The sequence below is a fragment of the Cannabis sativa genome, chromosome 9 (assembly GCF_029168945.1).
Source record: "Cannabis sativa cultivar Pink pepper isolate KNU-18-1 chromosome 9, ASM2916894v1, whole genome shotgun sequence".
Lineage (NCBI taxonomy): Eukaryota > Viridiplantae > Streptophyta > Magnoliopsida > Rosales > Cannabaceae > Cannabis > Cannabis sativa.
Window position 1 is genome coordinate 53,072,602 of NC_083609.1, and position 15,589 is coordinate 53,088,190.

The 15,589-nt window shown below is 35.1% G+C and overlaps 2 protein-coding genes and 1 non-coding gene across 3 annotated transcripts; 1 reads left to right on the forward strand and 2 right to left on the reverse strand.

The window, feature by feature from the left end:
• Positions 1–270: 270 nt before the first annotated feature.
• LOC115724321 (small nucleolar RNA R71) lies at positions 271–377 on the reverse strand. Its single transcript, XR_004013118.2, has one exon. It is a non-coding gene; the product is annotated as a small nucleolar RNA R71 (small nucleolar RNA).
• Positions 378–6,917: 6,540 nt separating this feature from the next.
• On the forward strand, positions 6,918–10,348 carry LOC115723685 (uncharacterized). The gene is made up of 6 exons (XM_061104976.1): positions 6,918–7,226; positions 7,705–8,225; positions 8,571–8,633; positions 8,687–9,761; positions 9,916–10,084; positions 10,131–10,348. The coding sequence occupies exons 2-6, from the start codon at positions 7,708–7,710 to the stop codon at positions 10,346–10,348; spliced, it is 2,043 nt and encodes a 680-aa protein (XP_060960959.1). The 5' UTR covers positions 6,918–7,226; positions 7,705–7,707.
• On the reverse strand, positions 10,020–15,105 carry LOC115720283 (uncharacterized). The gene is made up of 10 exons (XM_061104977.1): positions 14,842–15,105; positions 14,562–14,639; positions 14,185–14,449; positions 13,590–14,080; positions 13,150–13,440; positions 12,706–13,044; positions 12,522–12,602; positions 12,061–12,392; positions 11,826–11,955; positions 10,020–11,685 (listed from the first exon to the last, which is right to left on the reverse strand). The coding sequence occupies exons 1-10, from the start codon at positions 15,103–15,105 to the stop codon at positions 11,185–11,187; spliced, it is 2,772 nt and encodes a 923-aa protein (XP_060960960.1). The 3' UTR covers positions 10,020–11,184.
• Positions 15,106–15,589: the final 484 nt, after the last annotated feature.

Here is a 15,589-nt window from a genome sequence, read left to right on the forward strand (position 1 = left end):
GCCATACTTCAAATGGTGCAGTCTTCAGTTCAGTTTGGTGGCCTCCCTTCTGAAGATCCTAATCTGCATCTCTCGAACTTCATGGAACTTTGTGAGACTTTTAAAGTCAATGGAGTTAGTGATGATGCCATTCGTTTGAGACTGTTTCCATTCTCACTTAGAGAAAGAGCCAAGAGTTGGTTAATCTCCTTGCCACCAAATTCCATAGCAACATGGACAGACTTAGCAACTAAATTTCTGTCTAAGTTCTTTCCCCAAAGAAAGTACGCTAAGCTGCGAGGAGAGATCAACAATTTCTGTCAACAAGAGAATGAGTCTCTCTATGAGTCTTGGGAGAGGTTCAAGGACTTAATCAGAAAGTGTCCTCATCATGGTATTGAGAAGTGGATGCTGGTTCATAATTTCTATAACGGGTTGGTTGGTAACACTAGAACTCTAATAGATGCAGCAGCTGGCGGAGCCTTTATGAGAAAGAGTGCTAATGAGGCGTATGATCTATTGGAGGAGATGGCTCTAAACAACCAGCAGTGGCCAACTGAAAGGAGTCAATCTAAGAAGGTAGCTGGTGTGTTAGAGGTTGATGTCATTACAAAGCTGACAACTCAGGTTGAGGCCCTAACAAAGCTGATCGCAGTGCAAGCCAAACAAGCTCAAGTGGTTTGTGAGATATGTGGAGGTCCCCATCACTTTTCTGAGTGTCAGGCAGATGTGGATGATTTGCCAATGGATCAAGCAAAAGTCATTGGAAACTATTCCCAAAACAATAATTATGGGCACAACCAACAGGGGTTCTACCAGCAGAGAAACCAGCCCCAACAAAACCAACAACAGCTGCAACAACAAAGTTCTAGTGGAGGCTCCACTATCCAAGCTGATTTATTGCTCCAATTCATGATGGAAACTAGAGCCTCTATTAAAACTCTAGAAACTAAAATGGAACAATTGGCTACTCAAGTGGAAAAACAAGCTCAAGGAAATTCGCCTAGCACTAATGATGCAAAAGGAAGAGAACAATGTAAAGCAATTTCCTTAAGGAGTGGAAAGAAATATGATGGGCCTGAGATGATACAACCAGTGGATGAAGAGATTAAAGATCAAACAGCACCAACTCAAGCATCATCAGATAAGAAGATTACTGATAGTCCAGCACCACCACAACAGTCTCCACCAATCAATATTGATCATCATGTGAAAATACCCTATCCTCAAAGACTCCGAAAGACCAATCTAGACAAGCAGTTCACAAAATTTCTAGAGGTCTTCAAAAGATTACACATCAACATTCCTTTTGCCGAAGCCTTGGAACAAATGGCCCGTTATGTGAAGTTCATGAAGGAGATATTGTCTAAGAAGAGAAAATTGGAGGACTATGAAACAGTGGCATTAACTGAGGAGTGTAGCGCCATTTTGCAAAAAAAACTACCGCCCAAGCTTAAAGATCCGGGTAGTTTCAATATTCCATGCTCTATAGGGGGTTCGGTGGAAACTAAAGCTCTATGTGATCTGGGAGCAAGCATTAATCTAATGCCCTTGTCTGTCTTCAAAAGGCTAGGATTGGGAAAAGCAAAGCCCACAACAGTGACTTTACAACTAGCGGATCGTTCTTTGACTCATCCTCGGGGGATAATTGAAGATGTACTGGTGAAGGTTGGTAAGTTTATCTTCCCTGCTGATTTCCTAATTCTTGATATGGAGGAAGATTCAACTATTCCCATTATTTTGGGAAGACCATTCTTAGCCACAGGCCGAGCATTAATAGATGTTCAAAAGGGAGAGTTAAAGTTGAGAGTGCAAGATGAAGAGGTCAATTTTAATGTTTTTGCCCCAACCGACATTCCTACCTGTTGCAAGATTGAGATGGTGAAGGGTTCTTTTGTTAAAGCTGATAAGAAGAAAGCAAAGCCTAAAGAGCGACTTCGAACGATTCGGCGTCATTGGAAAAGATTGATGTGTGGTAGTTCTGAAGGTGAGCTTACTCTTGTGCGAAACTCTGAAATCAACACGATTGGTGGTAAATTTTCTTCATTTAGTACGAGGGCTCTTTTGGATGAAAAGGGTCCGCCCAACCCCTTCTGATGGGGGTTCAGGTAAGTCCTTCTCACCTTGAGTATAATAGCACATTGGGGACAATGTCATATTTAGTTTGGGGGGAAAGACTTAAAATTTTTAAATTCTGCACTTTAATTTCTGCATTTTAATTATCTATTTTAGTTTTTTTTTATTTTAGTTAAGGAATGGCAATAAGCTTGACGATAGTTGTATACTGCTGATTAGTGTGATGTGATCTGAAATTATAAAATAACTGTGTGCTTGATTATGCTAACTCTTTGGATTAGTTTGGATGCTTAGGAACCTGTGTTTATCTGTAAATACTCAATTTGTGAAAATTGTTATAATTGTTTTACGATGGGTTGTGGTAAGATTGACAGGATAGCTTAGAACTTGCATGTTTATTCTTTTGAGACGAAATCCTTGATAGTGTTCAATTGGAATATGACTTAGGCATTTGTTGGATAGTTTGAGCCTTTCAAGCCTACCGTAATAAGATGTATCCCTAGTTAACCTTTTAAGCCTAAACCTACTATGTTTTTCACCCATCGATTTAAAAAAAAAAATTGCGTTCAATTGGAATATGACTTAGGCATTTGTTGGATAGTTTGAGCCTTTCAAGCCTACCGTAATAAGATGTATCCCTAGTTAACCTTTTAAGCCTAAACCTACTATGTTTTTCACCCATCGATTTAAAAAAAAAAATTGCAACCACACTATTAATTTTTCTTCACCATTTTATCCATGATATCATAAGCTACATAATTAGTTTGGGGGAGGATAAACATTTAGTGTGAGGAAATAGTGAGAGGGAGAAAAACTTGTAAGATTGAGAAGAAAAAAAAATTGTGTAATTCAATGTCACTGAAAAAAAAATGGAATATGATGAAAAAAAAACACAATAAAAAGTAAAAATATGTGTGAAAAAAAAAGAGAAATTTCAGTGATGTTGAAAAAAAAAATAATAGAGATGTCTTCTATCAATCTTGGTAAATTAGGGAATATTATGGGATCTTAGAAAAAAAGAAAAGTAAGAAGCTTGTGGGTTCTGTTTGTGTGCTTATGATATCTTGAGCCAAAATTGTCTTTTGCCTATCCCTGAATATCTGAGCCATATTACCCAAAGCCTTGAAAAGACCTAATGATTCCAAAGAATACTGTCAACATTAGTGGAGAAAGGTAAGCATGCAAGCTTATGAATTATCGGGCTGTGGAACTGTTGGAAAGAGTAAAACTTTTATAGCAATGTTTCACATTTGAATAAATTTTTGCAGTTGTACATAGTGTTATAAATTGAGCATCTGAGTTAATTGTTAGAGTTAGTAGGATCGAAATTCTAGTTTATGCAAGGAAGAAAACAGAGCATGAGTCAGCAGCGTAGTGATTATCTGACAGCGTAGTTAGTTTTTTTTTTACCTTACTCGGGGGCGAGTAAGAATCTAGTTTGGGGGAATTTGTTAGGCTAAAATTAGTCTAAGTTTCGGGTCGTATTTTCAGTTAGTTTTCACTCTTTGTTTCTAGTTTTAGGGCTATTTTACGCTTGATTCTTTTGTTTCAGGTCCTTGGGCGTTTAAAGAAAGTATGTACAAGAATTGAGGAAAAGTGGTGAAAGAATCGAGAAGAAAAACCAAAGTTTGTGTCGCTGCTCGTTCCGCCGTGGATCGGGAACATGCCGCCGCGATCGGGAACATGCCGCGCCGCGATCGGAACAGCAGAGAGAATCTCAAGACTAAACTGCTTAAGCCAGTCGCGACTGGGGCTTTGCCAGTCGCGACGGGCACCCAGTGACGGGATTTTTGGGCAGTTTCGTAATTTCACGAATTTTAAAGATGAGAATTGGTTTAAATAGCAAGGTTTCGTGAAAATTAGGGATTATTCAGAATTGGAACCCTAGAAACAAAGGAGGAGGCTAGAAGAGCGGCTTGTGGCGACCCAGATCAATTGCTTCAACTAGTTCTTTCTCTTCTCTCTAATTTTTCTATGTTATTTTCTGTTTCATTGTTAATTATGGATTTGATTATGGATGTTTTGAACTAAACTCCTATTTAGGGAGAATGATGAATGTTGTTTAAGTTTTTCCTAGTTAATGAATAATTGCCATTCCTCCATCTTGATTGTGAATACTATTCATATTTGTATTTAATTTCCATGTGCAAGATTGATCACCTTTTACATGTTTTATGATCTCAATTCGAAATCTGAAAAGTGAGAATTGAGAATGCTAAAATTGGATAGTCTAGGTTTTGATGTGAAACGAAAGTATTTACATAGCCTTTGTGACATATAGATTATTGCTTAATGCTGATTTCATGTTAGTTTAATTAAGAGATTAATTAGAGAGCATGAGATTTAGAACCTAGAAGATCTGAAAAGAGCTAGGTTAATTTATAATCTGTCATTCACTTCAAGAGAAGGATAGCATTTAGACATTAACATTGGTAACTTAACAACAGGATTCGTCTCCCTATTTTCTTATCTTGATTAATCTTCCTTTTGTTAGTTTTAATTTTCTGAATTGTTTTATTTAATTCATAAAAAGTATTCTTTTACCAGATAGAATCAATAGTATAATTTAGTAGTAATTAGTCCAATTCCCTGTGGTTCGACCTCACCTGTGTGAGTTTACTACTTGATTGCGTATACTTGCGTATTGATTATAAATTTAGCAACACCAACAGGAGGATATCCAACCCTAGGATAGACACCAAACCCAACTAAGAATAACCTATCTCTATACCCAAACACTAAATAATATTTAATATTTGATAAGGTAAGTTCTTTAACAAGCCCTTTGACAGTCTCACTATTGAATTGTTGCCATGAAAGAAATGGTGTAAATGGAAAGGAACCTCAAGCTTAATGGTTTCTCTATTGAGTCAGATTGTGCTCAAGCTATTTCCCCCATTTCTTCTTTTGTTGAGTCTTATTGGAGAGATTTAGATGGCATTTTGTGGAGCATCAAGAGCATCATTCCAAGTCAAGGCTTGGCTGGGTTTAAGTTTTTTTGTTAGAGAAGCCAATTTTATTACTCATCATTTAGGCCAAGTATACTCTAGAGTCTAGAGTTAGTGCTTTATGGAATTGGGTTCTTCACTCTATTCCAAATTGTGCTCTTTAGGTAGATTTGGCTATTTTGTTGTAAGTTCTCCTCGTGTGGAGATTCAGTGTTCAAAAAATAAAATAAAATAAATAAACCAAATTTTAGCTAATTTACATAATTTTTACCTTAATTAAGGAATAGTACTTATAATTAAATGTAGAGATTACTATTCATTAAACTAAACATATATTATTATTAATTATTAAATTTTTTCTATATATGTGTAATATTATATGTTTTATTTTCATAAAATGAATAAAATATATTAAAAATATTATATTTAAATAATATAGAAAAAAATAGAAAAGTTTTTATATAGTGTATTGTAAAAATTTGAGATAAAATAGATAAATTAAAATTTTTGTGATAGAAATATTTAAGAGTGCTCTAAGACTCAATGACCAATGATAGTACAAAGGAAACCCCCAAACAAGGGTCCCAACATTAAAGAGGTCATCTATGTAAATCAGACGGAGTATCATCTCACCAAGTGGTCGCTCTCAATAAGAGACTCGTCCCTTAGATTAGATTGTTGGAACATTATTCATGAATTATTAAACAAAATGAAAAGGTGTTATTTGATGTTCGTACAGGAGTATTCACACATTGCTTTGGAACACTTTTTATAAGTGTATATATAATGCAGATGTGAGTAATTAAGTTGGCCCCAAGAGGTACTCACTTTTGTGGAAAATGATGGGCTAGTGCACCTCCTAATCCGGTCTTCATTTTTCATTTATGCCGCCATCCTCGCTCCCACCCCGCTTAATCCCTGATGGATTTAGGGTAAGGGAATCCATATTGGGTATGGAGACTTATTGGTTAACTTTGTAAGTATAGTCAATAATTTTAATACATAATAATTAGAAAACTATATGATAAGTTTAGAAACTATATATCTAGGTCGAATATGGGGTGGGTAGTATCACTCTCGATACCGTCCTGAATCCGCTTCGGGTATATAAAATTGCACTCCACCCCCGCTCCATTACCAATTAAGGCGGGTAATCTTCGCCCCATTCGGGTTGGGTACCCATGGATACCTGTCCTGCAATTCAAATTCCCATCACTAAGTCACACAAAGGGTTACTTGAACACCACAGACGCGCGTCGCCACTGATCGATCCGAACTGGTTAGTGTGATGTACACCTTATTGTTTGGAGAAAATGCTTAGATTTTTTAGCCATGATCCATTTCAATCTCCCAAGATCAGAAAAAACAATGATTTTCTTCCTGTTATATTTTTCTATGTATTCTCTATATAATGCATTAAAACTAACAGGAGAAAGATATTTTTTTTTCTCACAGAACAAAATCTAATAAACAATTTTATATTACGATATGTAATCTAAACAACAGTATTTTTGGGTGTTGTATTTTGATGGTTTTTTATCGTATAATAGAGATTCGATACAGTGGTTCGATTGTATTATTTTATCCTGGAGACAACGAGACTGATAATCTACTTGCACAATTCTGAGCAGTTTTTTGCATTAATTTTTCCAACAAAATTAAATATCACTACAACAATAGCCCGTCTAACAAGGCACGCTTACAAAAAAAAAAAAAAAAAAAAAAAAAAAAAAAGGTCTCACCATACTAAAATGATCAAGTTGTTTATCTAGAAAAAGTCATAAAGAGATACTTGAAAAATAAATACACATCATAATAAAACTTAGTCTATCAGATACATGAAAAAAAAAAACTTGTTTTAATTGGTCCAATTAATAAGTTATTATAAATAATTTTTTAGGCTATGTGTTAGAAAAATAAAGGGAATTTTACAAAAATACTGCTTTTGGACCAAAACTTTACAATTATACTGGGACACGGCAAAAACAACATTTTTACTGCCCCAGCCCAATTTCATTACTTTTGTACTGCCCAAGCCCAACATCATTTCATTTATACTGTGAACAGTAAAACACACAAGAAACAACCTTCTTCGTGTGTGGGGAGACGCCGGAGACGGAAATCACCAAGAAAAAACCATTAAATCCGGCGAAGAGTTTTTTGAAAAGGAATCAGAATTGAAGAACAAGACGTACAGAAAACTGTCCCCCCAAAATAACAGAGGTAAACACAACAAAACCCAAAAAATAATTTAAGAAACCAAAAAAAAATAAAAAATAAAAAAAACAAGATTTAGATCTGAAGTTTTTTAAAAAAAAACGAAAACACAAATGTGATATTCTTTAATTTATGATGCAAAAACATAAATGAGGGTTGTTCTATTGTTAATTTGACGTTTGTAACATAAAATGATTTCGAAAAAAAAAAAATTGATAAAATAGTACAATTATTCAAACACAACATTAGGGTTGTTTTAATGTTGTTTTGCGGTTAGTAATACAAAAACATTCATACATATATGTATCAGACAAATATAATAATAAAAACTAACAAAAAATATAATGGGTATTTCTGTTTGGTTGTTTTTGTGTTGTTTTATCGTTGTTGTATTTTTTTTGTTAATTTTTTTTTTGTTGTTTTGCTATTGTTTTATTGTTGTTGTACTATTGTTTTAACATTAAATAAGACCCTGGAATGACAGGTAATGGAACGTCTACCAGTACTCATCAAGAGCAATGGACAATGGAATGAAGATCACAATTATGTGAACTATGTGGCTAGTGGAGAATTCATACCAACAAAATGCAAGTACGAAGAGCTACTGCAAATACTGCTCACTTCATTGGGTTGCGAAAACACCAGCACAACACTACAAATACAGTACCAAGCTAAAGAAGGAATACCACCGATCAAAATATGCAACGATCGAAGCCTCTACTTTTACTTGGAATTGAAAATGAAGGAAACAGATTTCACGACATATCCACTATGTGTCAACCAGCAAAACAACAACACAACACATGCTGCAACACCAAATTCGATATCCACAACAACACCGAATGAATATAATGTGGCAATGATCGAAAACAACACAACAACGCTTGAAAACAACATAACAACAACAGAATCATACACAACGGGACAGCAAACAGAAGAAGAGGAAAAGTCAGAAACAATAGAAGATGAGGAGGACAAATTCGACATAATTGACTATGCAAATGCGTTGCTTTGAAGAAATGGTAGAACAACTTGAAAACACCAATAAAAACTGGATCCAGAAATCGACATCAACAATGCAAAGTTAATAACAGACAAGCAACACCCCGAAGTGGAAAAAGGACAGGCATACAAAGACAAAGAAACTCTAAAAAATGTCCTCAGCTACTACGCAATCAAAAACAACTTTCAGTACAAAGTGTGGAAGTCCTGCTCTCAAGAGTACAGTCTGAAATGTGTTTACGAAAGCTGCAATTGGTCACTAAGAGCATCGAGAAATGGCCCAACAAACACATTCATAATCAGGAGGTTGGTTTTTTAATAGTTTTTTAATGTTGTTTTTGTTGTCAGCCTTAACAAATGCCCTGTTTCCACAATTTGTACTGAAATACACATGTTTGGTATCTGCAACAGGTTTGTTTTAATAGTTTTTTAATGTTGTTTTTGTTGTTTTTTTGTTTCAATAGGTTCTCAAATATGCACACATGCCCCATAAATATTAGGCATGAAGACCAAAGGCAAGCAACATCGAAACTGATAGGGGAATGCATAAAACCGAAGTTCTTGAACATAAAGACCAAGGCAACAGCGATGGACATAAAAGGGGAGTTGAAATACAAATTTGGCATCAAAATGAACTATATGAAAGCTTGGAGAAGTAAGGAACATGCAGTAAACGACTTGAGAGGTAATGCTAGTTACTCGTACAGCCTAATACCGAGTTTCTTACACATGGTGGAAAAAACAAACCCTGGATCATTTGTCGATCCGAAAACGGCAGAAGACAACAGCTTGCTCTTTGTTTTCATGGCGTTGGATGCATCCATAAAAGGGTGGGGAGCATGCAGAACAATAGTTGTTGTGGACGGAACGTTCCTCAAAGCAGCTTATGGGGGAACTTTGTTGTGCGCATGCACACAAGATGCAGTAGGTCATATTTTTCCACTAGCGTTTTGTGTTGCAGATTCTGAGAATGACCAATCTTGGAAATGGTTCTTCAAAAAATTTAAAGAAGCGTATGGGGTACAGGAACACCAATGCCTAATTTCAGACAGGAATGAAAGCCTCATCAAAGCAGCAAGAGAAATCTATCCAGAAATTGCACAAAGTTACTGCGGTTACCACATTTTGAGCAACCTTAAAACAAGCTTCAAACAACATGCTGCCAAATACAATCTGCCATTCTTTGGAGCAGTCAAAGCCTACACAGAAAAGCAATTCGAGTTCCACATGGCTGAATTGGATGGATTGGACAAACGCATAAGACCTTACCTAAAAAAAATCGGGTATGAAAAGTGGTCAAGAATTCATAGCCAAAACAAGAGGTATTCCACAATGACCTCAAACATATCAGAATCACTGAACGCTGCAAATTTGGCAGCAAGGGAGCTACCAATTACAACACTGCTAGAATGCTTGAGAGCATTGGTGCAACAATGGACGCATACTAATAGGATAAAAGCACACAACACCTTCACTAAGCTATCACCAACTGGAGAAGACATACTGTTGAAAAATTACACATACTCATTGAATCTGGAGGTAAAATATTAATTATGCTTCTTTTTTTTTTGTAAAAAAAAAAAATAAACAGTAAGTAAAAGTTGTTGTTGTAGTGTTGTTTTAATAGTTTTGTATTGTTGTTGTTGGAATTACAGCTATGTTTGATTTTTTTTTTCAATAAAATTTAAAACAGGTTAAAGCAACAACATATTACTTGTTTGAGGTAACAAGAATGAAAGAATCGTGGGAAGTAGACCTAGAAAAAAGAACATGCACCTGCAACAGGTTCCAAATAGATGAAATGCCATGCGGGCACGCAGTGGCCGTGATGAGGGAGATGAACATGGACCCGTACACCTACTGTTCAGATTACTACACAAAAAAAAAATTGGCTGGCAACTTATTCAGGGACAGTTTACCCAATAGGACACCAAAGTGAATGGGAGGTACCGGAAGAAGTGAAGAATATTACAGTCTTGCCTCCACATGAAAGAGTAAAATCAGGAAGACCAAAAACATTGAGAAGGAAGGCTGGATGGGAAAAGGATCAACACAACAAGTGCAGCAAATGTGGTGAACTGGGGCATAACAAAAGAACATGCAGCAGAAGACGTAGAAGGGAATAAAAACAACAACAGAACAACAGTGGAAAAACAAAAGAAAACTACACATACGTTTTGAGAATGAGATATTGAGGAATTTAAATTTCTGAAATACAAAGGGAATACATTTTTTATTTGAAAAACATTGATTACATTGGGAATTGTTGATACTTTAGATTGGATATTAAAAGATGTTGGATACTAAATTGAATATATATATATGAAGTTTGTTATTGAAACAGTTTGTGTTTTTAATACTGAAATTAATATTTGTATTCAAAAAAACAGAGAAACTATAAGAAAAAAAAACAAAAAAAGAAGGGATGTGAAATGAAAAAACTAACAACTTTAACATACCAACTTGTTTGTACATAAAAATAATAAGAAAAAACATACAAAAATAAAAAGATTACATGTTGTCCACACAAAACGTAAGGAAACACAACATAACACCAATGTTTGTTTAAGAAAAACAACATAAAAAACATTAAAACAACATTAAAAAACTATAAGAACAATGACAGTCTGATTGAAAAAACAAATCACTTCTTGGGAAGGCTGGGAGGGGCCTTGGATTCACTTTCAATGTTCTCAGTTTGCTTCTTCATCCCATATTGATAAAATAACACAGCCAAACGATCGCGGTGAATTTCCACATCAAAATCAGAGGATGGGATGGGTTTGCCATCAATGAAATACTCAGCAAATGATGCAACAAAAACACCACAATCACTGGAAAAAACACAACAAGAAAACACAAAAAAAGACACTATGAGAACACTGATAAAAAACAAAGTCACATAACAAAAAAATAAAAATACAAACAACCAGTGAAAAACATTGAACACTAAACATAAAACTTACACTGTGACCTGCTCGGGTAAACCATCAACAGCAACAATAGGGAAAGGTTCCATAGTGCTAAACTTAGCTTCGATGCGAAGGCCTTTGAAGTCTAACATAGAGAAGTAATATGGTAAAATAACAGAGAAAGACTTGCAAGCCTCTTTGGCAGCTGTCATATACCTCCCAGAACGCAATGAATTGTACAGATATATGCGCCTGTCAACTATGTTAAGACGACCACAAATCCAATGATCCTGTAATTTTACATTGATAGGCATAACAACATGATCAACCAAATGCGAAGGAGTGGCACATAATATCTTACCACCTTGAATGTACTGGGCCACATTGTGAGAAAGAGACAACACCGATATATCGTTGTTTTTCTCAACAAACTTCTCATACAAAGTTGTTATGCTAGAACAAAACAGGCAATCAGTTGTGGTGACTTTGATTTTCGGCTTGGCTGAGTACATTATTTTCTTACGAAGATAATAGAAAATGATGTCAATGTGCTGAACAAAAAGAAAAAAAAAAGTAAGTAAAAAAACATTCAAACTTATAAAAAACTAACAGAACAACACTTAAAAACATTAAAAAAAATAAACAAAAAAACAATATGTAAAATAATAATAATAATAAAATAAAAACTTACAGAATTGGTAAGGAAACAATTAGGGTAGGCAAGGTTGTGAAACCACATCTTGTTGCTGATGTCCTCAACACCAAAACGAAATGGCGGAAATATTGTGTCCTTACCCTTACAATACACATTAGTTGTTGTGCTAAAAGAAACAAATAAAAAAATATCAAAACACAAATAAAAAAATAAAAAATAAATGGAAAACGATATCAGATATATAACTGAAAACACCTACAAAAATACTTACTTAGATTTATGCTTTCTAAGACCTGTATCAACCCACTTGACAAACTCAGCTTCCAATTGCGGATCGACAGGTTCACCAATCTTGTTGTCCAACGGGCACAAACCACGCACATATTTAACGACCTTATACACAGAATCATCAGGAGAAACTGAGGATGAACCTGATTTAGATGCACCAGAAGCAAGCTCAATGAATGGGGATTTCAAAACAGCTCCTTTCTTCTGATCCCTCTTTTGAGGACGTAAAATAGGAGTCTCTTGAAAAAGAACCATTTCAAGATCAGTCTTCTCATAAGTCTCAACAGGAGCAGGGGCATTAGTTGAGGAACCAATCTAAAAAAGAGAAAGGATAAAAAAAAAAGGTTTTTTTTAAGTTTCAAACAGTACAATAAAAACACCATAAAAACAACAATAGAATACCATATAAATACAAATTACAAAAAAAAAAACAGAAACACAAACCAAATTCTCCACAGCTTTAACAGCAGATGCAATTGTTGCATCAACATCAATGTTGTCCTCCCCACCTTGAGACTGTTCAGGCTGACAACAAAAAAAACAGTAAAAAACTATTAAAACAAACACAAAACACAGAAATCCACACAAAAAAGCACAAAAAAAAATGATGTCCAAACAATAAATACACCTGTTTGATCTCTGCAATAGGTTCCACAGGGTCAAAATACTTGGCATCATCCACCTTGCCGGTATCATCATCCCTCGAAACAACCTCGGGAACAACAACACCCTCATCGTTACGAACATCGCCCGTGTGAGCCTCATCCTGACCAGCACCAACACCATCTCCACCCAGATCATCATCATCATCATCAGTTTCATCGTCATGATGATCATCTCCTTTGTCATCGTCGAATTTATCATCCTCGTCTTCCTCCGAAGTGGAATCTTCATCATCCTCATTTTCTGAAGTACGAAGAGCATCTTCAGACTGAGATCCATTGTGAGTAAGACCACCTTGGGATGACTGAGAACAAAAATAAAAAATTAAAAAATTAATTAACTGTATAAAACAACATAAAAACACTACTAAAAAATAACAGAAAAAGTAATGACAATTAAAAAAAAACACCTCAATAAGAATGTCCAGCTTCTTGTTCATCTCAGCAACAGATTTCATAAGAATCCCTTGCTGGCTGACAACAACAGATAAACACTTTTTAAATTCCTCAAACTCAACTCGGGAGACATTCTCATGAGCAGATGATGAAGAAGAACCCATCAAGCCAGGTTGACCAGCAGGCTTGGAACCACCTTTAATTTTGAATTTTACAGCCTCGGGAGTAGTCTCACCAGAGAAAAAATCAGTGAGGCTCAAACTCAATCTCTCAACGGAAGTTGGAGTGATGTTTCTTAATTTTAACTGAAACAACAAAAACAAACAAAAAACAATATGCACATGAAACTGAAATTATAAAATAACAACAACAATAAAAACATAAAGTATAAATAATGTATACAAAAACAACATTAAAACAACAGTGGAAAGATAATAAAAAACAACAGGATTACCTCTTTCAAAGACCGATCGAAAATGAGGGTGTTCATGACATCCATTTTCACCATACCCTCCTTGTCCTTGGGTAATTTAGGCCAATTCAAAATCCTTGGAATGCCAACATTTGAGTACAAGGACAGTTTCCCAATAACATACGGGCAACACTCGAAAAACCAGAATTGAATAGCCAAAGGAAAACCCAATAACCTGTAATACCCACCATCCTCGTCACTACGAACTACCCTCTTATAACCAGAATCTATCTTACCCTTCAAAGAATGCATAGTGATATCAAAACAATGCTTGCCCCACCCAAATTCATTATATCGACCACTATCGACAACATCTATTTCCTCAGACGAAACAACTTTACCCGGGGGACCACCTAACAAATAACACTGCACAAAATACAATACAGCCAACTTGACTGCAAGATCGTCGTTATCCTTAAGATTGTCAGCAATAAAAGCGATCGAATAGCACCCTTGGTAATTTTTTTGTACCCCTTAAAACAATGTTTGACCAATTCATTATCATCTTGCTTAAACTGATAAAAATCAGAATCAACATGACAATCTAACCCCGTGACCAACGCAAACTCTTCGATACTAAACCTAAGGTATTTCCCTTGGACACAAACCCAAAACTCCAACCCATTAGGCTGCTGAACCTCCCTCAACAGCAAACAATGAAGCAATTGGTAATGAATTATGTACTCTGGAATCCGAAGAAAATAACCAAATACAGATTTTGAAAAAATTTCCAATTGGTTTTCAGTTAAAATTCTCTTAATGTCACCAAGTACAGAGTAATACCCAGATGTTACTACTCTAGAATGATAGAATTGAGATCGGGTGTACTTGCATTCCCAATCCTAAAAAACAGAACAATAAAAACACTGATAAAACACCATAAAACACTACGAAAATAACAACAACAAAAAAATAATAAAAAAAACATGGAACAGAATGCATAACATGACAAACCTCAACAATCCTATTAACAGGAATTTCCTCAGCCACACCTGATGATGGCAACACCTTTACAGGGGATTTACCCTTGCCCTAAAATAAAACAAAACAACACCAACAAAACAACAAATAAAAAATTAACAAAAACACATAAATAAAGCAAACAAGATATATAAAACAATTACAAATACATAAACAAAAACAAACAAATACCCAGATATATGAACTTCAAAAATCGAATTTAACAAAAAAAATAAAAAACCTGAAAAACAACAACAGATAAATAGTAAAATACCTTAACAGAAACAGGCGACTTAAGAAATTCAGAATCCAACTCAAAATCTGAGTCTGAATTTTCAACAACAGTTCGAGGTCTTTTTCCTCGAGTGTTCTTCGAAGGTCCAGCAATGGTTTTTCTTTTAATAGAAGGGGAAGTGGGGCTAGGAGGGTTCTCTTTCAGATTTTTTTTACCCATTTTTGATTTGGGTCTGGTTTTCTGCGATTGTTTTGTGGGTTTTGTAACTTTGGCCGGAGATGGTGATGAACGAGTAACGGCCATTATCAAGAACTATGAAGGTATTTATAGACAAAAATAATAAAAATGGGAGGGAAAATGAGAGGGAAGTTTAAGATAGTGGTATGGGATTTGAAATTTTTTAAAATGAAAAAACCACCCACTACTACAACCGTATAACAAAACTGAAAATGGGGAAGAAGATGAACAGTTGAGGTGAGAGAGATTACCAATTACAAAATTTAGATTCGAAAATAATAAAAAAAATAAAAGAAAAATACATAAATACAATACTTTTTGATCAGAACACATAACCGTCAAATCAAACAATTAAAAATATTTTTTTTTAAAAAAAAATAAACGTGGAAAAACCCTATCGTGACAAGTGGCAATGATAAATCCCTTACACGGCTAAAGTTTCAAGGCAGTAAACTGCCAAAAAAAAAAACAGTACAAATGTTGTTTCCAGCGTGGCACAGTATAAATGTAATAAAATGGGAAAAATCAGTAGTGGGTGTAAATTTCCCAA